General features: G+C 44.7%; 2 protein-coding genes and 1 long non-coding RNA gene across 3 annotated transcripts in view; 1 reads left to right on the top strand and 2 right to left on the bottom strand.

Annotated features, from left to right (window-relative positions):
- Positions 1–270: 270 nt before the first annotated feature.
- LOC118014466 lies at positions 271–4,141 on the bottom strand. Its single transcript, XR_004680288.1, has 2 exons — positions 4,023–4,141; positions 271–576 (listed from the first exon to the last, which is right to left on the bottom strand). It is a non-coding gene; the product is annotated as an uncharacterized LOC118014466 (long non-coding RNA).
- A 177-nt stretch (positions 4,142–4,318) lies between these two features.
- On the top strand, positions 4,319–16,960 carry PRDX6 (peroxiredoxin 6). Its single transcript, XM_035010784.1, has 5 exons — positions 4,319–4,512; positions 9,104–9,260; positions 13,414–13,560; positions 14,490–14,636; positions 15,983–16,960. Exons 1-5 carry the CDS (start codon positions 4,418–4,420, stop codon positions 16,109–16,111), a joined length of 675 nt encoding a protein of 224 aa, XP_034866675.1. The 5' UTR covers positions 4,319–4,417; the 3' UTR covers positions 16,112–16,960.
- Positions 16,961–20,610: 3,650 nt separating this feature from the next.
- The window catches only part of SLC9C2 (solute carrier family 9 member C2 (putative)), a 103,040-nt gene continuing 98,085 nt past the window's right edge, over positions 20,611–25,565 (bottom strand). The window contains exons 24-26 of the mRNA XM_035010831.1: positions 24,623–24,808; positions 23,463–23,547; positions 20,611–20,642 (exon numbers count right to left, since the gene is read on the bottom strand). Coding sequence (XP_034866722.1) covers positions 20,611–20,642; positions 23,463–23,547; positions 24,623–24,808 — 303 coding nt within the window. The remainder of the gene's footprint in view (positions 20,643–23,462; positions 23,548–24,622; positions 24,809–25,565) is intronic.

Raw genomic sequence — 25,565 nt, 5'->3', positions numbered from 1 at the left:
TATATTCACTGCCCACTCTGTAACCGTAATAAATGCTTCCCCTTAGCACATAGGGCCTCTTATGCTTAACTAAAAGCAGATAAGAGAACTGGTTAACTTACCTCACCACCCTTCAAACAATTCTAAGTTGGCTTGGGGTCTTTAGTTACCCAATAATTATACAATGTCTCTAAATCTAATCCTTTAACCACTTATGAACAAATTTCTCCCCCACCCCCAAAAAATTGTTATTTGTGGAACTTTGTAAGCAGTCTCTTTCAGGGTAAAAAGTAAACTTTCAGGGTGCTTTATTTGGGAAAATAAGTGTCAGAATTTACAACTCCAGAGCCCTGCTGAGTTATTATTCATCATTCCAGCATTTTAACAGCTGTTGTATTTTCATTTTCACTCCCACCTTGGTTTCTTTCCAGATTGCGGATGTCCTGTAGTAGATACAACAGGGAGGAGTGACCGCATTACCAAAGATAGAGAAGAGCAGTGGAGAGATTAGCAGCCCTGCTCATACAGCAGGTGGGCAGCACTGTCCTGATCCACACACAAGTTTCCCGTGCACCAGCCTTCTTTCTATTTTTATTTCTGAAATGACAATCAGATTTAACAAGAAAGCTTATAAGAATTGCTTTTAAAAACCTAATTCCACCTCCCTAACATTAATTTCAAGTTTTATGTATCTCCCCCCACCACCCCCCACAACGCATAAGGATTTTTCCCTAGCTACAGTTATCACTAGGGCCACGCAGCTCTTTTATTCCCAGCTGGAGGCTGACAAACTTTGTTGTTGTGGCGGCAGGAGGTAGCTAACTGCTTCTCCAGCGAGTCGTGTAATCTAGCCCCATGCCCAGCATGTCTAGTGGGTCACAAATATTTATCAGTAAAATACGGTCAAGCCTTTAGGAGTTCACAACCTAGTTGAGACAATGAGAGAGAGACAGTAAGGCACTGTTGCTCTTCCAAATGGCCATTGCCAATCCTTCCACCTTTTCCTTCAGTCCGTCCAAAGTGGTAAAGGAAGAAGGGCCTACCAGTCAGACAGGAGTCATAGCCCTCTGAAAATCCCAGCAATCCCTTCCTTCCTGCCGTTCAGCGGTTATTTCTCAGAACTTCAAGACTCTCTCCAACCCTGCCAGCTGCCAGAAAACATCTTCCTCCCCTGATACCACAGCCTCTCCCCTGTCTGCAGAGTTAATTCCTCCCTTAGACGGTCTCCCTTTTTCACATTCTGGTCTCTCCCTGGAACGCCTTCCTTGGCCCTCCTCCCTGCCTCCTTCCCATGGCGCTTCCTGCTAGCCCTTGGGAAAAGAGCTCTAACTGCTGCCCTCCGGGAGGGACTCAGCCCATGGAGCACCTACCTTCAGTGGCTTTCATATTGCAGCAAAAATTCCAGCACCTATGTCATCAGTCACCGCCTGGGGGAATGTGACTAAACTTTTATTTCACTTCCCTCTCCCAGTATTGCGAACTATAAAATAGTCAACGCAATTATCCTGAAATTTAGATATCCATTTTTTAAAGATATATTTATTTATGGGGGGAGGGGCAGAGGGAGAGGGAATCTGAAGCCGACTCCCCACTGAGCGTGAACCCCAGGAGGGGCTCTATCCCACAACCCATGAGATCATGACCTCAGCGGCCACACAGGACAAACAGTATTCTTACACAGGCCACACAGGACAAACAGTATTCTTACAATTTTGCACATTAAGTATATGGGACTCTTCTTTCCTTTGACAAAGAAATACGCTCTATCTTGTTCTTCCTTGGAGCATATGGCCCTTGGTCAACCTTTCATTTTCACAATTTTGACAGAGATAGGGATACATTAGGATAGGATTCATTTTCCTCCTAATTCTATTCTAGAAACTATAACAGTGCAAGGGGGCATTAAAGTGACAATAGACACTAATGTCGGTATGTGGTGAGGAACCTTCTGAGTAACAGGGAACATATGCACTCTTAGAAAGCTACTCTCCAGCCACTGTTCACCCACATGCAACGTGGGCCCAGTGTGGCTAGATCTGACTTTCCAGGAGACAGAAATCCAGATATTTTTGTAAAAAATCCTGTTTTCCAAATGTTGTCAGCTAATTCAAAAGAACTTAAAATGCTGCAGAGGCTAAAGCAAAGAAGCATGCAGGGGCCAAGAAGACTTCCAGTGTGCAGTCTCTGGCACTGCAAATCCTAACAGGCATTTATCTCATTTTATTATATTTGCTTAATTTACAACAGACAGTTCCACAATTACGCTTTTTTTTTTTTTTTTAAGATTTTATTTATTTATTTGACAAAGAGAGACACAGTGAGAGCAGGAACACATGCGGGGAGGTGGGGAGAGGGAGAAGCAGGCTTCCCGCCAAGCAGGGAGCCCGATGCAGGGCTCAATCCCAGAATCCTGGGATCATGACCTGAGCCAAAGGCAGACGCTTAACGACTGAGCCACCCAGGCACCCCAATTATGCTTTTTCTAGAGATCAATAGTCTATTTCTGTATTCTCCATAGTTGTGGTAAATCTGGGTTGTCTACCCTATCCCCATGGCATTAATAATAGTCTATTAAAGTTAAATTACCCTCCTTTCCCTCCTCTCTTTCTACCCCCCTGCAAAAGGAGTTAAGACATAGCACTTTTAAAACCAAAGCTTGGAGTCAAATTAGTTTAGATATGAAATTACAGTAGCTCTATAGCGTTCTCTAGAGTTGCTAGAAATTTTACCAGTAATCTTACTGTAAATCCTTGTTCAGGGGAAAACTGAGTAAATACGGTTAGCAAGCCCGCACACACACCCCACACACAGCACTATGATGAAAACTGAAATCACAGTATGTGAATCACTTCTCTTAACATTGCTATGTGCCTTCCTTAAGCCTAAGGAGCTCCATGCAGTGAATTTTCCCACTTCTGAACGCCAACCATTTAGCACCCTCCCCCATCAGCATTTACTCTATATTTTTATCATAACTGTATGTACATCTGCCTTCCCTGTAAGAGCAGGGACTGTAGCTCTTCACTGTACCACCAGGCCTGGAACAGTGCCTCCCACACAGTTTGCAAAGCAAGAGGTACTGCATAAGCCATTATCATCAGCCAAATAATAGCTACCATTTCCAGAGCACTTACTATGTGCCAAGTAGTTTACCTACATCATCCTAGAGGCTTTCCCAGATCAGACCATCCAATCCAAAGCAGCTCCCCAGCCACCCTCTAGCACAGAACCTTATTTTATTTCTCTAAATAGGATTTACTGCTATCTAATATATTCTTGTTTATTATGTCTCCCCTACTAGAAGGAAAGCTCCAAGAGACCAGTCATTTTGTCTGCCTCATGCTCGGCACATAGCAAATAAATGAATCTAAACTTCCCACTTCCTTGGGTGGCAGAGTTGACTTGCACACAGCAGATCGCAATAAGTATGCTTTAAAATGTATATGCAGATTTTAGGGGTACCTGGGTGGTTCAGTCCCATGAGCAACTAACTCCTGGTTTCCGCTGAGGTCATGATCTCATGGGTTGTGGTATAGAGCCCCTCCTGGGGTTCACGCTCAGCGGGGAGTCGGCTTCAGATTCCCTCTCCCTCTGCCCCTCCCCCCATAAATAAATATATCTTTTAAAAATGGATATCTAAATTTCAGGATAATTGCGTTGACTTCCCCTGGGAGAGGGAAGTGAAATAAAAGTTTAGTCACATTCCCCCAGGCGGTGACTGATGACATAGGTGCTGGAATTTTTGCTGCAATATGAAAGCCACTTCCTCTGACATAAGGTCCCCTACATGTCTGGGTCTTGCCACATCCTCTGATACAGAGTTCATGACAGCTAGCCTGGCTGGGGTGGTCAGGATTCCAGAAGCTCACACGTAAAGAGGGGTAAGTGGAGGGGTCAGGAGACCGAGCGTGAGCGTACAGGAGAACCTCCGCGGATTCGTCATCCCGCACCCCGATTCTCCGCCTCGGGGCTCCCCTTCTACTGCGCTCCGCTTCCTTGCACCTTCAAAGCCCGGACGCACTGCAGGATCAAATCTAGCTCACCTCCAAGCCTCCAGGGGGTAAGGTCCCTGAGTCCAACGTCACGTGAGTGGAGACGCGGGCGAGTGCCCGCAGGCTCCGGGCCAGTTCAGAGGCAGCCGACCAGTGCCTAGAGCTCATCCACCTTTGCCCCGCCCCTCGCTCGGGAGGTCCGGACCCTCCCTCGCACCCGCGCGGACCTCGGCTCGGTCCACCCCGCCCGCGGCCGGGTCCAGTCCCGACCCTCTCCTGCCACGGCCCCGCCCACCTAGACTCCGCCTCTGACCCCGCCCACTCCGCCCGCGTCCCACCCCTCGCGGCCGCGCTTACTCTGCGGCCGGTAGCCACACCGCCAGAGCCGGCAAGCTGGTGGCTGTCGCTGCTGCGCGTCCTCGTCTTCCCGCGTCACCGCTGCCGCCATGCCCGGAGGTCTCCTTCTCGGGGACGAGGCGCCCAACTTCGAGGCCAATACTACCGTCGGCCGCATCCGTTTCCACGACTATCTGGGAGACTCGTAAGTGGCCACCTCATAGCCCTGCCTTGGCCTCGGGTTACGCCCGGCCTCGGAGGTGCCTTCCCTATTTCTTCTCCCTTCCGTCCTCCTTCCCGCTCAGCCTCCTGCTCGCCGCCCGCCTCCTCCCCGCACCGGTTCCTGCACGTGCCTCTGGCCGAGTGGCCCCTGCCCCGCGTCGGCCGAGCGCTGCTGGGGGCCGGCCACTGGACCCCCCTCCCGCCTGCGGCCCCCGCGTGGCTGAGCTAGCTCCGCGGCGGGAAAGGGGGAGGGGAGCGAAATTGGGTTCCCGCAGGTCCGGGAACCGGAGGCGGATGCGGAGGGTTGGTTGCCTGTCTCACTCGGTTTGGTGAGCGGTGCCAAGTAGCGCGGTCAAGCCGAGGCCCAGCGGGGGCAAGGGTCGGGCGGCATCAGCGGTCACGTCCCGGGATTCGTGCCCAGGGTCGCACCTCCCTCCCTGCGTTCTGGAATTTGCTCCCTGGGGAAGGTGGGTGTTTCAGGCCGGTCTGAAGACACTGCTGCCGGCTGAAGGCTCGGGACGGCCCAGCGCGTTATCTGAAGTCCTGCTTGCTGCGCTGGCGTTTCAGGCTTCTCGACACAAAAAGTAAAATTTAAAACCACCAGCTGCCAAATAACTGGCTGAAAGACTTGTTGTCCAGAGCCTCCTGCCGGGGCTGGGATATGATTTGATAACAGCCCTGGGAGGAACCAAGAACACTCTGCATGTAGGTGTGCCCTTCATTCCAGCACTTGCAGCACTGGGAGGGGAGGGCTTTCTGAGGTTGCTCCGCGGCGGTGGCCGGTTCTTGGCGCCGCAGTAGGCAGGCTCTTGCTGGCGCCAGGACGCTTGTCCCTCCCCGCTCTGGAGACCCTTTTGTTTCCCAGTGGTGTGCCCCTCACCGCTTCCTGCCCCTGCTGCCTTGCTTCCCGCACGTGGCCTTGCTGGTGATAGCCAAATCTGGCCTGGCAGTCAGACCGTCATGACTGGGAGTAGGTCGGCGTTGCCCTGGTTTTCCATTCTACAGCTCCTGAATCAGCAAGCTGTCAAGTTGCTTAGTTTTAATCTGAAACATCCCAAAGATGTGTCATTATATTCTGGAGTTCCAGCAGCCCCACCACACTGGTTTTCCTTTTTTTTTTTTTTTAATTATCGAAGGATAATTGGCGTACAGTGTTTATTAGCTTCAGGTGTACAGCAGAGTAATTAGAGAATTCTGTACATTACTCAGTGCTCATCACAGTGAGTGTTGTCACCGTGTGTCACCATACATTACAGTATTATTGACTGTATTCCCCATGCTGTACTTTTCATATCCATGACTTACATATTCTGTAACTGCAGGTTTGCACCTCTTAATCCCCTTCATCTATTTCACCCATCCTCCCACCGCCTCTAGCAACCGCTGGTTCTTTGTATGTATGACTCTGTTCCTGGCTTTTTGTTTGTGTGTTCATTTTACACTGTGATGTTGTAAGGCTTAACAATTCCTCCATGATTTGTATCCTTTTTATATACAGCATCCAGGTATATGTGTCTGTAGGCAGAGAGAGGGAATTTTATGAGATTAATCAATAACTGGATGGGGCTATGCAGAGAACCTGCATTTTAGGCCTACGCATCCCCTTACAATCCCTTAAATCCATTGTCCAGCCACTGATTAAGGGAAGAGCTAAGCTTTGTGAAAGAGAGAACTAGGCTAGAAAAAAAGATGAGAACTGGAACATTCAGACATTAAAGGTAGGAAAAGACCTCAGACATACAGATTGTATCCAATCTCATAATCTAGGTATTAGTATTTCTCCAAAAGTCCATGGGATTTTCAGGGTATGTTCCTTCCCATTCCCATCTATAGCCCATACAACAAAATCTTACCAGAACTCTTAGATTGTATAGATTAAAGATAAATATTAACATACTATAGCAATAATTATAAATGCTGTCACTATTTAAGCTAACCCTAACCCTAATTTTTGGGTTTCCTCTTGTTGTTGCTTATTGGCCCCTGGATCTATCTTGATTTCATTAAAAGTCGTACCTTCTCAGGGAGCCACCAGTAGGAAGATGAGAAAAATACCTGCATTTATAAACAAGTAGTATAACAAGTCGGCCTCAGATAAGGCATGGGGTAGTATTCCCTCCCCTACCCCAAAAAGAAGTTTGAGCTCTTTATATAATTATAACATATTGATTTTGCCTAATACAATTTTTCCCAACTCCATTCTGTGTGTGATCTTAATTCAGATGCCACTTTTTGATCCAGGTGTTTTTTGGAGAAAAAAATAATAATTTCAAACAATACAGGTATCTGCCCTACCTCTGACAATTGGAAACAGCTAAGGGGTTTGGGTGCTGCGTTTGGTGAGTTTAATGAGCTTTATCGCTATTTTTGTATGTATGTGGTAGAGCAGATACTTTACAGTACATTTTCACCAAACAAAACGTGTTTTCCTGGGGTTTTCTGGGGGTGAGTAGGGACCCTTCCCTTAAAGGAGGAAACCTTTTGTCTTTTGAAAATAAGGAAGGAAATGGGATAATGTAATTGAACTACTCTTAAGAGCACAGTAGGGAGACTTAGAGGGGAAGGCAGGCCGAAGTAAGACATTCTGTTATCCTATTCCTAGCCACATGGCAAACTGGAGTTTGGCTACTGAGGGGTGCAGGTTGTCAAGTGGCTTAAACTCAGTTCCTTAGCATGATTCAGCAAAACCTTCTCGACACACAATGGAAAGAGTATGTCTCACACTTGTAATTCATCAACCCTGTAACAACACAGGAAGAAATGTCCTGTTTATTTTTTTCTCAACTCCTGGAGACTCTCTTAAGTCTCATCTGACCCTTAAGCCGATCCTTTTCCATAGAATCTAAGGCCTAGATTTTACCTATGCCTAGATTATTTCTTTCAAAAGATGAATGTCCCTCTTACTGCCCTTCATAAAAAAGTAAATCTACCACAATCCTCTAGAATCTTAAAAATATTACCTCTCTCCCATCCAAGTACCAACCAGGCCCGACCCTGTTTAGCTTCCGAGATAAGACTAAAATATTACCTCTCTTCCCAGTCTTGCCATAGGGCCTTCTATCCTTTTTATGGGAAGGCTTTTCCTTTCCTGAAGCTCTGGGAGTCCAAGTGACAGATGTAGGTGGAAAGGAGGTACCCTTGTGTCTGCTTTTGTTCTTTGTGCTTCAGGAAACTTGGCAAACTTTGAGAGGTCAGCTTGGCATCTAGGCTAGGTTTAGTAATCTACTAGTTTAGGATCCTGGTCTGTTTGTTTGTTTTTTTAAGATTTTATTTATTTATTTGACAGTGTAAGCACAAGCAGGGGGAGCAGCAGAGAGAGAGAGAAGCAGGCTTCCCACTGAGCAAGGAGCCCAATGCGGGACTCGATCCCAGGACCCCGAGATCATGACCTGAGTTTAACCCACTGAGCCCCCCGGGCGCACTTTTTTTTTAAAGATAGTTTAGGATTCTGGTTTAACATACATCAACAAGGGTCATGGAAAACCGAGTGTTAAATTTTCCTTTTCAGTCAGAAGAGTAGCTTCTGTTGCCGAAGAGAAGGAAGTGGTAGTCCAAAAGTTCTTGGTGACTTGAACTGTGCTTAAAATCTATACAAAGTTTTACCTTAGGCAATGATGATTTAGATACCAGGATTTACCTAAGAATCTGTAGTTTTAAAAATCTGTTGTAGGCTCTCAGTTTTCTGCCCACTTGGTCTAAAGCAGGAAGAAAAAGAAACTGCAAACGAAGAGACAGGTAAAACAGCTATTTTGTCAGGGTGCAAAGACTGGGTGTCCTGTTTGGCAGGCTAGGTCAGGAAAGCCTACTTACAAAAGTTTTTATATCCATTCACTACACAGAAGCCAAGTGTCAACTTTAATTTTACATATAAATAGGGGATAGAAGCCTATTTATTTCAGATTACATAACCTGCTTATTATTGCAATCAGGCATTTGTTTGGATTGGGGCACATTGGGACATCAATTGTTGAAGCTAAATGTCAGGGTCTGTGTGCCTAGAAAAAAAAAATAGGAGTAAGCAAGGGGGGGGAAGTTATTTCAATAAGCTTGTTGGTTTAAATAGCACAGATTTTATGAGCTGAAAAGAGTCAGGGTGGCCCTATAGTTATTAAAGGAGGCAAGACCCTTAAATTAGAGTCTTTTAAGACATTTATCATGTGGAATTGGGCATTAAACATGGGCTTTTCTGGAAGTAAGAAGATCAGAAAGCATTCCTCGACAAAAATCTAAAAGTAATTGTCCTCATAAGCATTCATTTAAAAAAGAAAGTCGGGGCGCCTGGGTGGCTCAGTCATTAAGCGTCTGCCTTCGGCTCAGGTCACGATCCCAGAGTCCTGGGATCGAGCCCCACATCGGTCTCCCTCCTCCGCGGGAAGCCTGCTTCTCCCTCCCTCTCCCTCTGCTGCTCCCCCTGCTTGTGTGCTCTCTCTCTCTGACAAATAAATAAATAAAAATCTTTTTTAAAAATAAATTAAAAAGAAAGTCATTTTTGACCTAGGATTTGTGATTTCTCATTCTACATTGATGGTGATAACCTCTCCAGTAAGTTGTGACTTCTTCTTCCTTTCTTTCAGATGGGGCATTCTCTTCTCCCACCCTCGGGATTTTACCCCCGTGTGCACCACAGAGCTTGGCAGAGCTGCGAAGCTGGCACCAGAATTTGCCAAAAAGAACGTTAAGATGATTGCCCTTTCGGTGGACAGTGTTGAAGACCATCTTGCCTGGAGCAAGGTATAATACCCGTTGGCATGTGCTTTGAAATTATAGATCAATTTCTAAATTATATAGAGTAGCTTGGTTTTGGTTTTGTTTTTTTATTTTTTATTTAAATTCAATTTAGTTAACATACAGTGTATTATTAGTTTCAGGGGTAGAATTTAGTGATTCGTCAGTTGCATGTAACACCCAGTGCTCATTACATCATGTGCCCTCCTTAATGTCTATCACCCAGTTACCCCAGCCCTCCACCCACCTCCACCTCCAGCAACCCTCAATTTGCTTCCTATAGTTAAGAGTCTCTTATGGTTTGCCTCCCATTCTGTTTTTATCTTTATTTTTCTTTCCCTTCCCCTATGTTCATCTGCTTTGTTTCTTAAATTCCACATATGAGTGGAATTATATGGTACTTGTCTTTCTCTGACTGACTTACTTTGCTTAGCATAATACCCTCTAGTTCCATCCATGTCATTGCAAATGGCAAGATTTCATTCTTTCTGATGGCTGCATAATATTCCAGTGTGTGTGTGTATACCACATCTTCTTTATCCATTCATCGGTTGATGAACATCTGGGCTCTTTCCATGTTTTGGCTATTGTGGACATTGCTGCTGTAAACACTGGGGTGCATGTGCCCTTTCAAATCACTGTTTGCATTCTTTGGGTAGATACCCAGTAGTGCAATTGCTGGGTCATAGGGTGGCTCTATTTTTAACTTTTGGAGGAACCTCCATACTATTTTCCAGAGTAGCTGCACCAGTTTGAATTCCCACCAGCAGTGTAAGAGGGTTCCCCTTTCTCCACATCCTCGCCAACATCTGTTGTTTCCTGAGTTATTAATTTTTAGAGTAGCTTGGTTTTTTGAGGTAAAGGTACAAGTAACCTCAAATTCAAACTTCACTGATTATGTGAAAATCTGACTTAGACCGCACTGTGACCTCCACCTTGCTAAATGCTAGGTTCTCAGCCCTAATCTTTCTTGGCCTACAAGCAGTCTTCAACCCACTGATCACTGTAGATTCTGAAACATTTTTCTCTCTTGGCTTCCAGATACCACATCTCTAGCTATTCCTGTTTATGCTCAGACTGAGTTCCATCATCTCCTAATTTCTGCTGAAGTTGCCCTGGATGCATTTCTTGGATGCCTTCTCTTTTTACCTACACCCTTCCCCTTGGTGAACTCATCCACTCACATCTGAATGCTGTGATTCCCAAATTTCCATCTCTAGGCCAGACTCTGCTGGCTTCCAGACCAGTACAACCAGTGCCAACTCAGCCTCTCCCCTGGGATGTCCCATCATCTCACACCTAGTATATCAAACACGGGGTTCCTTTTCTTAATCCAAGGTCTTACTCATCTTAGCTAATGGACACTGCATTTTCATAGTTGCTCAGGCCAAAGAGCCAGGCGTCATCCTTAATGCCTCTGGTTTTTCTGTATCCATGTCTGATTCATCAGTAAACTCGTCTACTCCACCTTAAAATTATCCAGAATCCTATTTGGAAGACTCTTTGTGGCTTGCCCTCCCCTCTTTCTGGTCTTGACTCAAATGACACCTCATTAAAGCCTTCCCATGGCCTCCTTATCTAAGATTATAACGCCCCTCCAGCCCCCTCTGGTTAATTTTCTCCTTAGCACTTGTCACCATCTAAAAGAAAATGCTCTGCAAATCGCTAGTTTCGTTTGTTCATTTGTCCGCACCCAGCAGAGTGGAGGCTCGGCGGGGCCGACTGCCATTCTGTGCACTGCTGAGCAATGCTTGGCACCCAGTATGTCAATGCGTGGCACCCAGTATGTCCTAGGCAGTCGGTCTGTACGTGTGGAATGCATGAACTGAAGGAATTGCCTACTTGCAACAAAAGGATTTACTTGGACAATGAATGTGGTAGTCTAGGCTTAACTCAAGAACATTTTGATGACTTTGCTACGATGTGTGCCACTAAATAATGCTGATAGGTAAGCTTGGAGGGCCACTTACCGTGTGCCACGCGGTATGTCAGGCACTTCGCGTACAACTGAATAAAAGGTATGGTCCTGACTTGTGAGTTGGCCACCTGGGGCTGCATCCCCTGGCTGTCTCACGCTCGTTGATTCTCAGTGTCAGATTAGAAGAACTGTATCAGGAGAAAAGACAAGGGCATTGCTCTTTCTCGGGGTGGAATTTTTTCTCATTCCTTACTTCTGGCTGTGAATAGCGGCTGCATTCCTACAGCGGTCTCACAGGCCATTTCTCATTTGTGTCCAGAAACAGCCCTTTGAGGGAGGTGTGTAGTTCGTGCCCTCGTATTTGCCCATGGGAATACCTTTTCCTTCTTCCACAGAGTTGGAGGGACTTGCTCAGGATGGTCCTGCTGGAAAATGATGGCAGTACAGTTGAAACCTCACACCAATGCTGTTTGTGATATAAGTTGCTAGAGGGCAGGCATTAGCCTGATTTAGGATAGAATAAAGCCAAAGCATGTGGTTCTTTGGTGTTCCTGGATGTCACGGAATACCCATTGGGCAAGTGGCAGTGTTGACAATTCTTACGGTATAGCAATGGTTAAAACTAGGAATCACTGAAGGAAGAGCTTATCACCTACTGTATAACACCTCTTAAAGTATAGCAGTGTGAGTGTGCCCAGGTTCATTTCAGCTGGTGAGCCTCTGCCTCAGAATTTTCACGGTGGGGATTGCATTCAATAGAAGACACTTCCCAATTATCCGAAGCAGCGGCCAGAATTTGACGTTCAGCTGGTTAAATAGGAGAATTCGGGGTGCCTCTCGCATGAAGCCATATGGATCATTTTTTAGGTGTGGTGACTTGAAGGGAGCCAGTGACTAGAGAAGAGAAGTTAAGATAATAAAATTAAGGAACATGTTCAAAATGTGCTGTTATCCATTTCAGAATTCATCAATGCCACTCTTACCCTGTCACGTCTCTGTGGAGAAATTAAAGATTCTAGAACTGCCATGACATCCACCCGATTTACTTTCAAGTCTCCACATAATAAATAAACCTCATTCCAACTTTAAATCCTCTTTTCCGCTACTTCCTAAAACTCTGCCCAGCTAAGTGACTCACTCTCTTCTCAATTCTTTATGCTCATACTTGCCTTCCTATTTCATTAATAGTGCTCCCCTTACCTGTGAAAATCTGATCCAGCCTCCAAGGCCCGAGGCCGAAGTCTTTCCTGAAGTCTCAACTAACACAGCAGACCTATAAATGGGGACCAGTATACCTCAGCGTTCACAATCTGCCATTTACATGTTAAAATCTTGCATTTGCTGCTACTTCATAGGGGAATCATCTGAACCAAAGGAGACATTTCTCTGAAGGCAGGAACTTTGCTCATCCACCCTGCTGACCCCACTTTAAGTGCTATATCGATGCTTCATCAAATAATGAAGCTAGATTTTTTTTTTCCCCAAAGACTTCTAGGGATAGGAAAAATAGAAGTGAATGAGTGCAGTTAACTAGGGGAAGAAAACAGAGTAGGGGGGAGAGTACATTATTGTCTTTCAGTTCAGACCTGAAATGCTGTTTTCTATGTGGATTTCACCCTAGTGTAAATTTACCTCTGCCTTTCCACCCGTAAAATTTACGTTTTACTTATCCTTAAAGTACATAATCAACTCTCTATTCTTGGATTTGCTTTAAGTTTTGTGGGTTTTTTTTTTTCCCATTTCTTGATAATCTGCCTTCCAGTAGCATCGTGTCTGGGTCAGGGTACTTAGCGGGCAGGGACCAGATCTATAGAATTAATCTCTGCATGTGGCATTATTTCTAGATGTGATGGACTTAATGAACCCATTATTTCTAATGGTGTTTACTTGTTGCATATCCTGAGGTACATTGGATTGGGATCTACCTCTACAGTATTCAACTTTGCTGCTTTCTTGCCACTTCAAGCAGTAAAAGCATGCCAATTTTTAAGAGAACTGGGCATGGAAAGGGTCTGTGGTTATAACCTAAGTAACCTAAGTACTGTACCACACTGTTCTTTCTGTCAGTGACTGATTGGGATGAGGAGCGTTCATTCATTCATTTTCATGCTCAAATTGCTTAGAGAAAATGATGATTGTGGTCCTCTTCCCTATCTTGCAAGATGAGAGCCGTTAACTGTGATTGAATTCCGAAGATGTGCTTGGTTTAGATTTCTTTTTCCTCTCTCACCTGCATTTCAGGATATCAATGCTTACAACGGTCAGGAGCCCACAGAAACATTACCTTTCCCTATCATTGATGATAAGAATCGGGACCTTGCCATCCTGTTAGGCATGCTGGACCCGGTGGAGAAGGACGAAAAGGGCATGCCTGTGACTGCGCGTGTGGTGAGTCCTAGAAATCCATTATCGAGTCCTCATGACCGGCCAGGGTCTATGTCTAATTGAGTGCTTGCACCAACTCCTGGAAATAGGGGAATATCTCCAATTACAAAATAACTGTATTAATGGCAGTCTCACTGACCGTCTGTACTGCTAATGCAAATAAAGTTTTCAGCTAAATTTTTAAGTTGCTGAATTTGACAGCTTTTGGAAATCTACATAAAATAAGTAGCTGTCCTAAGATGTAATCTAGAAATGAGGAATCTTTTCTTCAGCTCTCCTGACAGCCCTCTCTTCAAAGTGGTGGGCCATACCCTTTTCCATAAGGCAGCTCTGGTTTGGAATTCCTATTTGTTCGGAATTCCTATTTGTTCTGTCCTTACCCACTCCAGAACAAACTTAGTCCCTCATCTGCAAAACTGTACAACTATTTGAGGACCAGTATCAACTCCCATGAGTATATTTTTTAAGATAACCATCCCTAGTTAACATAGTACCCTCCCGAGGCCTTTCCGGATTCAATTTGCATATCAGTTTTTGTACTGAGCCAGCCAGAGCCAAGAGAATTCCCTTCTAAGTTTAGAAAAATAACATGGAGGGGTGCCTGGCTGGCTCAGTCGGTAGAGCATGTGACTCTTGATCTTGGGGTTGTGAGTTCAAGCCCCATGTTGGGTGTAGAGATCACTTAAAAATAAAAAATAAATCTTAAAAAAAAGAAAAATAACATGGAGAAGAAAATTACCTAAACTCCAGCTACCCAGGTTAACAGTTTGATGTATCCTTCTAGGTGTTGGAGGGTGGGGGGTGTTTTGTGTGTCTTTATTTTTATTTTTAACAGCCTTGAACATTTCTGATGACTTAAGAGCTTTCAAAGAGGCTTTAACATCAAAAACACTTCAAGAATTCTTCTATTTATGCATTTGTGTGCTTTGCAGGTGTTTATTTTTGGTCCTGATAAGAAACTGAAGCTGTCTATCCTCTATCCAGCGACCACTGGCAGGAACTTTGATGAGATTCTCAGAGTAATTACCTCTCTCCAGCTAACAGCAGAAAAGAGGGTTGCCACCCCAGTTGATTGGAAGGTAAAGATACTCACCTTGCCTGCAACGCCTAAGGGGCTGGTCTCTCAATGGCTATCTTCAGGGTCTTTGTTACATGGGGCTCTTTTTCTGGTATGCAGACACACTGGCTGGACTTCTCATGGCTGAGTTTCAGATTTGCTGTGAGGCCATTGTCAAGGTCTTTAACACCTTTTATTATAAAATACAAACTCCCTATATTGCTTCCTAAATTTTAGATCATGTGACCAAATTAATTGGTCAGAATGATGCCTTTCAATAAAAGAATTCTTTTAAAAAACCTTTAACCCTTCCCAAAACTAGCAAAATGATGGCAGAATATTTATAGCTAGACTTAGATTGGCCACTTAAGTCATGGCTATAAAACTCTGTGGTGTATTAATGTCATGGAGCATTTCATTTCTCTTAAGCTTCATTCAGTCTTTTAAACTCATGTAGAATTCTTGGAATCCTGTTCATAAACTTTTAATCTCTACGATTTCTGCAAAAGGTAGGACAGGGCTATCAGAAGGGTATCTTCACATAGCTACATTTTTAAAATATGCTAACCTGAATACCAGGTTGTGTTGTTTTGTTCTTCCTGGCAGGCGAATCACTTAAATTCTGTATATCATCCACCGAACATGCGTCTACTGAGCCTGGGCAGTGGGCACTGGGATACAGCAGCAAACAATATAAATATAAACGTAAATAGAAGTCCCTGCCCTCCTAGAGCTTACACTCTAGTGGGTGGAGACAAACAGTAAGCAAGTTTACTGTTAGGTGACAGTGAGTGTGACAGAATAATCAAGCAGAGGTGGAGAGAATAGGAACGCAGGGGTGGGAGGGTCTTTAGGTTGCTCTGCTATTGGCTGTCAAGGAAGGCCTTTCTCTGAAGGGACCTTTGGGAAGGACACAAAGAAAGCAAGGGACCAAGCCATGGGTATCTATGAGAGAAGAACACTGCAGGCAGAAGGAAGAGCTAATGAAAGCGAGCATGGTAGGTTCAAGAAACAGAAGACAAGCCAGCGTGCCTGCAAGGGAAGGAGCAGGAAATGGGGTGAGGAGCCGGGGATGAGAGAGGAGGCAGGAATCATTCACACAGGGCAGCAACAAGGACTTACAATTAACATTTTAAAGTGTGGTGCCAAGCCATCACAGGGTTTAAAATAAGACTACTTGTTAGGATAGGGAAATAGTTCCCTCACGAAAGTGTCAAAGATCAACCTGTGAAAACAAAATTCCTCAGAGGAGAGTAACCAATACTGAGTTCTTCTCATGAGCACCTATAGCTACTTGTCTAAAGTCAACTCTTGCCTTTAGCCTTCTCTGTAAGACTGGATTTCACCATTCTCAATGTCTTCCAATAGGTTGGAGATAGCGTGATGGTTCTTCCAACCATCCCTGAAGATGAAGCCAAAAAACTCTTCCCTAAAGGAGTCTTCACCAAAGAGCTCCCATCAGGCAAGAAGTACCTCCGCTACACACCCCAGCCCTAGTCTCTCCGAGGAGCTGGTGCAGGGGCTGTTGGCCGAGCTCAGTGAGCCGGACGATGCCGGCTGCCAGTCCTGTTCTGCAGCTGTTCCATAGAAACATCCTGGTGTGATCGCAGCGAGGGTCTTTAGGTTGCTCTGCTACTGGCTTATTAAATGAAAATGGCACTAAAAATCTCTTGGGATCCTTTACTCTGTGCCTTCACCAGCATTCAACTCTGTTCATATACCTTAGCACTCTCCTCCGCTGACTCTCTGAAATACAGTCCATGTGAGAGGCTCAAATCTTGGATCTCTACGAGCTTTGGGATCAGTGAGGTAGCGCGGTTGAAAAAGCCTGCTTTGCTCCATCATAGAATGACTATCTGTTTTTCAGCTGTTCTAATCAAATCCAGAACTTGAGGTTCAGATTCCTCTGTGATATGTGAGTATATAACCCCAAAACTAAGAGTATCCAGGTGTTCTTCACTGTTCGGTGTTTGGATCATAGCAGGGGCAAAAAACCTTTCAATTCTATACTTTTTCGGTAGATAACTGAAGTGGGATGAGCAGGGGGAAGGATCTTTAAATATTTTGCTCTAAAGAAAATGTTTCAATAAATTTCTTTCAAAAGAGGGAGGCTGTGGAGAAGGCTCCACTTGCCTGCGGGGAGGCGTACTGGGTGCCATGTGCCTTTCATACAAAATATTTCCATCTGTCGGTCTGCTCTGCGCTGATGGACGCAAGCAAGGGCACACCTTGGGAAGAGAGGAGAAGAGGATGGAAGATGTTTTATCGTAGAACTTTTCTTGCAGTGAGGGCAGTGAGGCTGTTTCTGATTCTTGGTTTTTTGGGGATCAGCAAATAAATCCTTTGCTAGAACTGGATCAGAGAATTCTGTCGTCGCGTTCTGAAGCACTCGGGTAGACACCGTCCTGCAGGGCAGAGGCTTGCTAGCATTGGTACTGCTGCTTTTCTCCAAAGGCAGATCCGTAAGATTTCATATAATGAAAAGCCAGGAACAGCTGACGAACCAGTGATTTCACCACAACTCTTGGCCCACTTTGCTCCTTCCTGTTACTTCCCTGGGTCCTTCAGTTTGTGGATCCTGCTAGAAAGAGCTCTCCTGACATATTACTTTAATTGGATGACTAGGCTTAAGAATATAAATCTCGAGGAGAATAGTACATCTGTGCTTTTCGCAAAAGAATACCAACTACTCTGAGCTCATGGTCTCTCGGACTTTTATTAGACTGTGCTAATACGTCCGGGGTTTAGAAAGAAGGGTCCCATACCTGGTGGAGTCTCTTGCATGGAGCCCTTTATATTTTTATTGAGTGTAATAATATAAAACATGATGCCTGGTGCCAGGTGTTGGACAAGTCATTAAGTCTAGTTTCCTTGAACTCTCCACATGTAAAATTTGAGTGACACCAGGAAGGTTGAGAATGGAGTGAAAATTCCAAGTTACCCAGTATCCTGAAGAATGCTGGTCTGAAAGACAAGAGGACTGGTGTTCTGCTCTCACCTCTTAAGTCACAGTATATTTTGCCCTTAAAGAACTAATACCTGGTCCTAACTAATCCCGGGAGCCTTGGTCCCCTGTCACCTCCCCAGCTATTAGATTCCTCGCTGTTCTCCTCCGTTGGCTGTTTGACACCTCTAGTCCTTGTCTCTTGGACAGTATGGCTTCAACTTTTCTTTCATGGGGACAGTTCAAAGTCTAAATCTCCCAACAGTAATTATCCGGACCTGAGTATTGGTCTTTACTAACCAATGGAACATGTCCCATTGAATTTGCAAATTCAAAATCAGATTCATCAACTTTTCCCCCAGTAAATCTACCGCCCCCCTCCTCACTCCCTCAGGCACCCAAACCTTGGTGTTTTTGTTTGGCCATCTCTACTCTCTCCGTATATATGATGTCAATATAAAGACGGTGAAAAAGCTCAAAGAAAAGGGGGCCATTTACCCCCCCAAATCGAGTTCTGGCTCTGTCACCAAGCAGCCATGAGGCTTTGTGAAAGTATTCTTTTCCAAATATAAAAAATCACATAATAAATACGCATTTCCAGGGTAGAAGTGATCCTAAGTACATCTTTAATACACTAGTGGGCATGGAGAGTAGAGCTCCCCTACTGAGAGTTGCTGCTCTCGATTTTCATGGGAGAACAGAATAAATTGCATCATTCATTCCAAGATTTATTAATTGGAAGTGAATTAACATATGACCATCGTGACTATGAGAGAAACATAAGGAATCTGAGAGGCAGTCCATGGGACTTCGGCGGGAATACACAGGCTTCTAAGATTCTCAAAGTGGGGAGCCTGTGTGGTCTTGCTGCAAGTCTGATCTCACCTCTAACCTGCACCCTAAGTGTAGGAATCTTCATCGTGGAGATGCTTAGCAAAGGGGGGGAGGAGCCAGAATGGCTGTGTCTAAGTGGCCAAGTCAAAATGCCGATTGGGTGCAACGAACTGGCCGGTGTAGTGGTTTACTCCCTCCAACTCCACCCCTTGGGGCAATGCGAATTGAAATACTGACAATTTTAATTTTAGCTCAAAGCGTGTGTTAACTGGGTATAAGGTCATTACCACTTTCTTTGCAGTAACTGGCTCAGAAATGGGCAAGTGATTCAGTTCTTGCGAATGAGACACAAAGGATCATTGGAGTTTCTAGAAGAATTCTATGTCCTGACAGCAATCGGGAGGCAGCATCTGACAACCTGGGAGTGGGGAACGACAGAGTGAGGCTGTAAAGGTCAACAGCAAAGTGGAGAGGAAAATGATCCTGCATCATCTCCACAGAGTCCACCAACCATGAACCCATCCATGAACCCTACATAAAATAATAAATTTCCTTAAGATTTAAGCCTTTTTGAGTTGGGTTTAGGCCAAAAGCATCCTAACATATACATGGAATGTATTGTCCTCTAGTTCTTTCAAATACGTGGTAACATGCCTCCTAAGAAAGACTGAGGGCAGCCTATCTCAAGTTTCAAAATGTAATCACCTGAGGAGTATTGAAATGCAGACCCCAGGGGCCCACTCCCAGAGACTGAGCTCTAGGTGGCCAGATGCTCTTCATTGGTAACAACCCAGGTGGTGATGATGCGGAGTCCAGCAGATAAACTGCAGTGGTTAGCCCAATATTCACTTACCCCTTGTTTTTCACCAAAAACACCCAGATTGTAGTAAGGGTGGCAAAGTGAGGTGCCAGTTAAAATTCATCTTAAGGTGATAGGTTTGGGCATCTGACAGTGCTGGCCTGGGATGAGGTCCATTCCTGAAGAAAAGGCAAAACCTCCTTGCCCTACTGAAAAGCCAGTAGGCTGCCTGGGCGTACAAATGCCATTTTGCCAGCCTGAGGCTCAAAGTCCCAGGACGAGGACAAGGGCAGGGGCTGCAGCCTAGCTCCACGATGACTTCCGCAAGCCGCTGTACCCACCCCCCTCTGCCTATTTCCAGACATGCTGTTACCATAAGAAAAATGAAGCCCTTAATAGAATAAGTCATGGGGATGAAAGGTACAGCGTAGGGGATATTGTCAATGCTACTCTAATAGCATTGTGTGGTGAGCACAGCATAAGGTTTAGAGAAATTGAATTGCTATGTTGTACACCTGAAACCAACGTAGCATTGTGTGTCAACATTTTTATATAATGAGAAAAAGGAAAATGAAGCCTGTGTGGTTCAGTCCCAGTGGCCAGGTTCCTGTATCTGCAGCCACATCCAGAATTTGCTGACACGCTGGTAATCCACAGTCCACGCTGAAATACTGCCCTATTATGCTAGGTGCCCAGAAGGTTCTAATAGTTAGGACTGACTTTTTCTCTCACCTTTTCTTCTATTCTTACCTCTATTCTGGTTTTCCATAAAGCAGAGAACCGAATATCCTTTCAAAATCTTGTTGAAATGAAAAGAGATGATGGATTCCAAATAAACAACCAGGCCATAAAACTAAACTTTATTTGACTTTTAAAAAGAAATTGAAAAGTGATACCAAACAGTATTATGCAATGTAAGATTGTTAATTTCTCCTAAACTTTGCTTTCAGTAACTAAGATGGAGAACATAGTTCCATTTTTCAACATTTACTAAATTGGGGAGGGAGGGAATAACTTTTCTCTGGAAAATGTTAGGGAGGCACTAACAACATATCAAACTATGGGTCATATGCTTCAGTCAGTAATATATTAATTGTACAATGCCCTTGATGACTTTTACTCTCATTGGTAGACCATGAACTGTATTATTAGCCTGACGAATTTCTAAACATCTCAAGTAATAATGCGACTGCTTAAAATTAGAACTTTTACAGCAGTCCATCACTTCTGAAATAAACACAGCAGTTCACTGTTCCAGCAACTTTTAAGTAACGTCCTTGCCAGGTAATCGTTCGGCACTTGGGCCAGGAGGTTAGCTCAGTCTTTAACCTGACCCTGCATATCACATTAGCACCGTTAGTATTCTTTTCTAAAATGGGATCCACTTTCCAACTATACAAGAAACTCAAAAGCAAAATATTAGACGATGAGTGTTTCAGGAGAAACATTAACTGTTAAATGCAATCAGAAAACTTACTGAGAAGTTTCTCTTATCATCCAGAACATTCCCTCTAAAAGATCTTCTATATTAAGGGCTCTGAGAGATACGTGTGCATTTCTATGCCATCAAACATCCTCTTGTGAAGACATACTGCGTTAATTCAGTAAGAGCAGTCCGACAAAGGGGCGCCTCAGGAAAAGAGATGCAGGTGAGTTGAATTCCGGTTAACTTTGTGACCGATTCCAGGATAACTGGAAACCTCTTTCCTAAAAAACGAGAATTTTTTTTTTTTTTTTTAAATAATGGGGCCTGGAAAAGACGGTGACAATGAGGAGTCAGTTAAGTCAGTTAATTGACTCCCAATTAGGTTTCCCATTTGTGAAACAGGGTCCTTTTAAGAAAGAGGAGAGGATGACCCTAGGAAGGCTGCCTAAAAAGAACTAAGCTGCTTTCTTTAAAGGAACCATAAATCATAAGCTTGGTCAATGTGACTTTTCCTTCCCCCAACAAACACTCTGTACACCACCCTGACTATCACAGATGACCGGGCAGGCCCAGAATTTCTGCTAAAATGATCTTAGGGTGATCCCCACTATTGAGCCATCACGGGAAGGAGGTCAAGAGGGGGGAAATTGGGAAGGGGGACCTGGGGCAAAATCACATCTTTCAAAAACATTGTATCATTTTAATTGTTAAATAATTCAGGTGAGGTTTATCCCAATTTTTTCTAATCAGTGAGCTGCCACTAAGGATCTCTTTTCTCACCACCCAACCACCTACATTTTGCTACTCAGCTTCACAGCTCATTCCAGCTATGTAGTTTAATAGTCACAGTAAGAAAAATCGAATCCAAGTATCAGGTTTATTACCTCATTTTTTCTCTTCCAATTATATTCTCTCTGGGTCATTCGAAGACCAGTGTTGACTGAGCCAATCAAATACATGCATCAGACAGAAAAACTAAATTAGGAATTTAAGAGTAAAGGTAGCAGAAGAATATTCTGAAATATCAATTTGCTTTCTCCCAGTAGGTCTCCTCTTTCCCTTCTCCCCTTCCATACAGGTTCTTTAGTTTCCCGTTACTAGGCTCCCAAGACTCCCACGCAAGGGCTGACAAAGTCAAATGAGAACAGGCAGGTCACACAGACAAGGAAGTGGGCCATATCTGAGACAAGAGGGCAGGGTGTGGACCGCGGCAAACTGCACACTGTGTGTTTCCCCCAGGCGCAGCTCTATGTGTTGCCACATACAGGAACGAGGACCAAGTGTTGGCACGCTTTCTGAGTTTTTCAAGAAAAGCTCAAAATCTGGATTTTTTTTTTTTAAATGTGAAATGTTTAGATGTTCATACTCTGCAACTTAAATTTTTAAAACAAAACATGTATGTGGATCAAATCCAGTGCATCAGCTGAGTCCAGTCCGTGAGCCTACGATATGTGACTTTTGTCCCAAATTCACTGGGGAATACAGAGTGATATAGTACCATCCATCTAAAATGACTGATTCAGAGAGCCTGAAGAAGGAGAGAGGCCTACAGGCCCAGGACAAATGGGGACCTGTGCCCTGCTTCCTGGCAGTACTAAGATCCTGACTCAGCAGCCCCGAGGGGGTTCACACTAGGCCCTGAGCTCCAAGCCCTGCCATAGACTCCGCTGCCCCAAGAGAACTATGGAAGCTGCAGAGAGGCGGACTGAAGACTCTGAGGGCTGGAGTAAGGATTATTTCAGTGTTCCCCAGCTTGAACAGAAGACCTGGAGCAGAGGGGGCTCCCCAAAATCAGGTGGTGCCCATGACCCCAGAACAGAGGTAGAAAGTAAGCCACAACAATGTCTGAGGTTGAATTTACTTCTGGGAGAGAAGTGGAATTACTTATTGAATGTCTTTCCTCCTCAGAAGGGCAGAGACCTTGTTTGGCTTGCTCCCCATCTAGCACTGGGCATGGAGCCCAGCATACAGTGGGGCTGTATTTTATAAGAATTGTGCAAATGAGAAATGAGATATAAAATATTAATAAAATGTCACTTTCTGCACACAATTTGAAATCATGTAAACCCAACCCCCCCCCCTTGAGTTAACAATTCATGAAGAATTGCATGACAATGCAATGAGCTGGCCGATCACGTGAACTGGAAACGCCAGGACGGTGCCAATTGGAGAAGCATACTAAGGCTGACTGTTTTCAAGCTGGGGCAGTTGGGGAGATGACAACACGGCTTGGTAGAGCAGGAGCACTGATTATGAAATGAAGGAAGGGAATGCATTTTCTCTAGAGCAAGGCCTTCCTACCTCATCTTCTCGGTGTACTGCTTAGCACCATGATACATGCAATGGGATACTAATACACATTTAGTGACTGTAATTACTTAGTAACTATCAAAGTGCCCCTCAGGCTAGACAGTTGAGTTGTGGCTGTGACTATGGTTTGGAATATTCAAAGAGCAAGGGTCAGGTTCCATATTCCCTTTGGTTGTTGGGAGCGCACAAGCTCGCCACACCTGGACCCACTGTGAGTGAGTCTCTGTCCTTCCCGTTCTTGCTCTGCCCCCAACAGCATTCTGTGAGTCCAGCCTGCCAGGACTGGAACAGGGTACAACACAGAAGCTACTCTCTACCAGCATGGGTGTGAAGGAAGGGACAAGAGAGAGAAAGGAGCCACCTGGATTTCAGTGTCTGGAAGACTCTGATGGATGACCTCCCAGAAGCAATATGGCAGCCAGGGCGGGCCCAAGGATGAGGACTGATGATAAACCCACATAATACCCTCAAGTCATTTTCTTAGAATTAAATCAGTTTTGCATGGTTTTCCTACCACTGACGGGCTACCCCTTACCCATGACTTTGGCGTCATCAGTATTTTTGGCAGGCTCAGATGCTTGCACAACCAGCAGCTTGCTTAAATCTGAAGTTCCCTGAACCTAAAGGGAAAAAGTCAAAAGTAGTCAGAAGAGCATCCTTTGATCTCTAAGCTGCCTCCTCCCTAATGTTTTCAAAGAATATAAGAAATAAGCCAAACTCAGAACTGGGCTTCCAGCCTAAGCTCTCCATCTTTTTCATTTCAAATCCCCTTTAACGTTGTTTCAAGAAGTCTTGGGCCAGAAAATTATCTTCTGTGTTATTTATAGACATCAGAAAGGAACTCTCTACACCTTACTTATAACCAGACCAGACATTTCCAGCTTGGAAAACAGGGAATCCTTGACACCTACGGAGTTACTTGTACCCCGACGCTGATGTTCAAAGGCTCAAGGCCCAGCCTTCCCAGGTGGCAGGACTGTCTTCTTTTCTTAGAGCTTTTGCCCTGTGTGCCCACCAAAATCTGCCCTCCCGGAAGGCAAGGAGCATACAAGTGATATAATTGTAACTCTCATCTCTAGAGACCAGATACTGTCTCCCTGGATCCTCACAAGAACTCTACCGATGGGCAGCTGCTGTCAGCCTCGTCTCACTAAAGGGAAACGGAGGGTCAGAAGGCAGCTTGCCTTTGCTCACACACTAGTGGGCACAGGGCTTGGGCTTGAAACCCAAGTAGGCCTGATTCCAAACCTTGGTGTCTTAAACCAAACTGTGAGCATTGTTCCTGCTATTCCCTGCCTCACCCCCACCCCTAGCTACAAAGCTAAAGAGATTTTCATTTTCTACTGGAAAAGCATCTAGATTACTGTCATCCTCTGAACTACTGAGAGATACAAAGATAAGAATGCTACAAGAGGGACAAATGCACCCCCGTCCCTCAGGAGGCACAGCCCCACTCCAGGGCAAATGGCTTGGCAAGCAGAGAGCAGTCGGACTCCAGCCCCCTGTGCCCCCTGGGTCTCACTCCTGAATTGGGCACAAACAGCCCAGGGCATGTTTGGACTGTTTTGTTAAAGGTGGTGAAAACTGCAGGGTCCTTCCAGGTTACATTTCTTTTTAAGGTGGTCAGTTGAGTTTTCAAGTCATTTATAGGGCACCATGGAAAGCAAATTACTCCTTAGAAATAACTGTCCTTACCTGCTCACAGGTTTTAGGCAAAATGCAAGGTGCAAGATAGGGTAACTCTGTCTTAGTATCAATGACACTACCATACACAATAATAACGAATTTCATGGTTATATTATCAATAGTCATTTCATTATAGCTTGATAAAGTCTCCACGTATGCCAGATTGGATGCCACACACTTCTGAAAGTCCAAGTCCTACAATAAAATTACATTTTTTCTATAAATCATGCCAAATGACACATGGAATCAGGAAGAAAGCACATTCACTGATTGAGCTGAGTTCTTTGAGGGAGTCAAAAGGCATTTAGACCGTAGGACCAACAGACAGAATTTATTTAGAGTTCAGAATGACCTCAGACAAGATCATGAACTCAGAGTGTTTATGTTGTTAGTATTAGTGGCCCTGGTTATGGATGCCCAGCCTGATTCACAGGTTTCCCTGAGCTCTCAATCAGCCTCAGCAGGTGGTCAGCTACGCCTTGTGGATTCGGTTTTACCTGGCAGTAAGTGAACACCCTGCTGGGCAAGTGAACAAACAATATCAAAAAGCCAAAACAAAACAAAGCAACACACTGAGTCTGAGTCATACTTTAAGGCTCAGGATAATAGTCTTTAGAGGTGGAAGGAAGATGTTATGTATGGGTTGAATTGTGTCCTCCCCCCAAAAAATTAATATGTTGATGTTCTGAGCCTCGGTACATTAGAATGTGACTTTATTTGGAAATAGGGTCATTGCAGATGTAATTGTTTAAGTTAAGACGAAGTCATACTGGAGTAGGGTGGGCAAATAATCCAATATGACTGGTGTCCTTATAAAAAGGGGAAGAGGTGCAGGGGTGACTCAGTCAATTAAGCATCTGACTCTTGGTTTCAGCTCAGGTCATGATCTCTGGGTCAGGAGATTGAGCCCCGTGTGGGGCTCCATGTTCACTAGGGAGTTGGCTTCCCCTCT

This window comes from Mirounga leonina, unplaced genomic scaffold (genome assembly GCF_011800145.1).
Source record: "Mirounga leonina isolate KUSES-001 unplaced genomic scaffold, KU_Mleo_1.0 Mir_154, whole genome shotgun sequence".
Classification (NCBI taxonomy): Eukaryota; Metazoa; Chordata; class Mammalia; order Carnivora; family Phocidae; genus Mirounga; species Mirounga leonina.
This window is presented reverse-complemented; position numbering and strand designations above follow the sequence as displayed.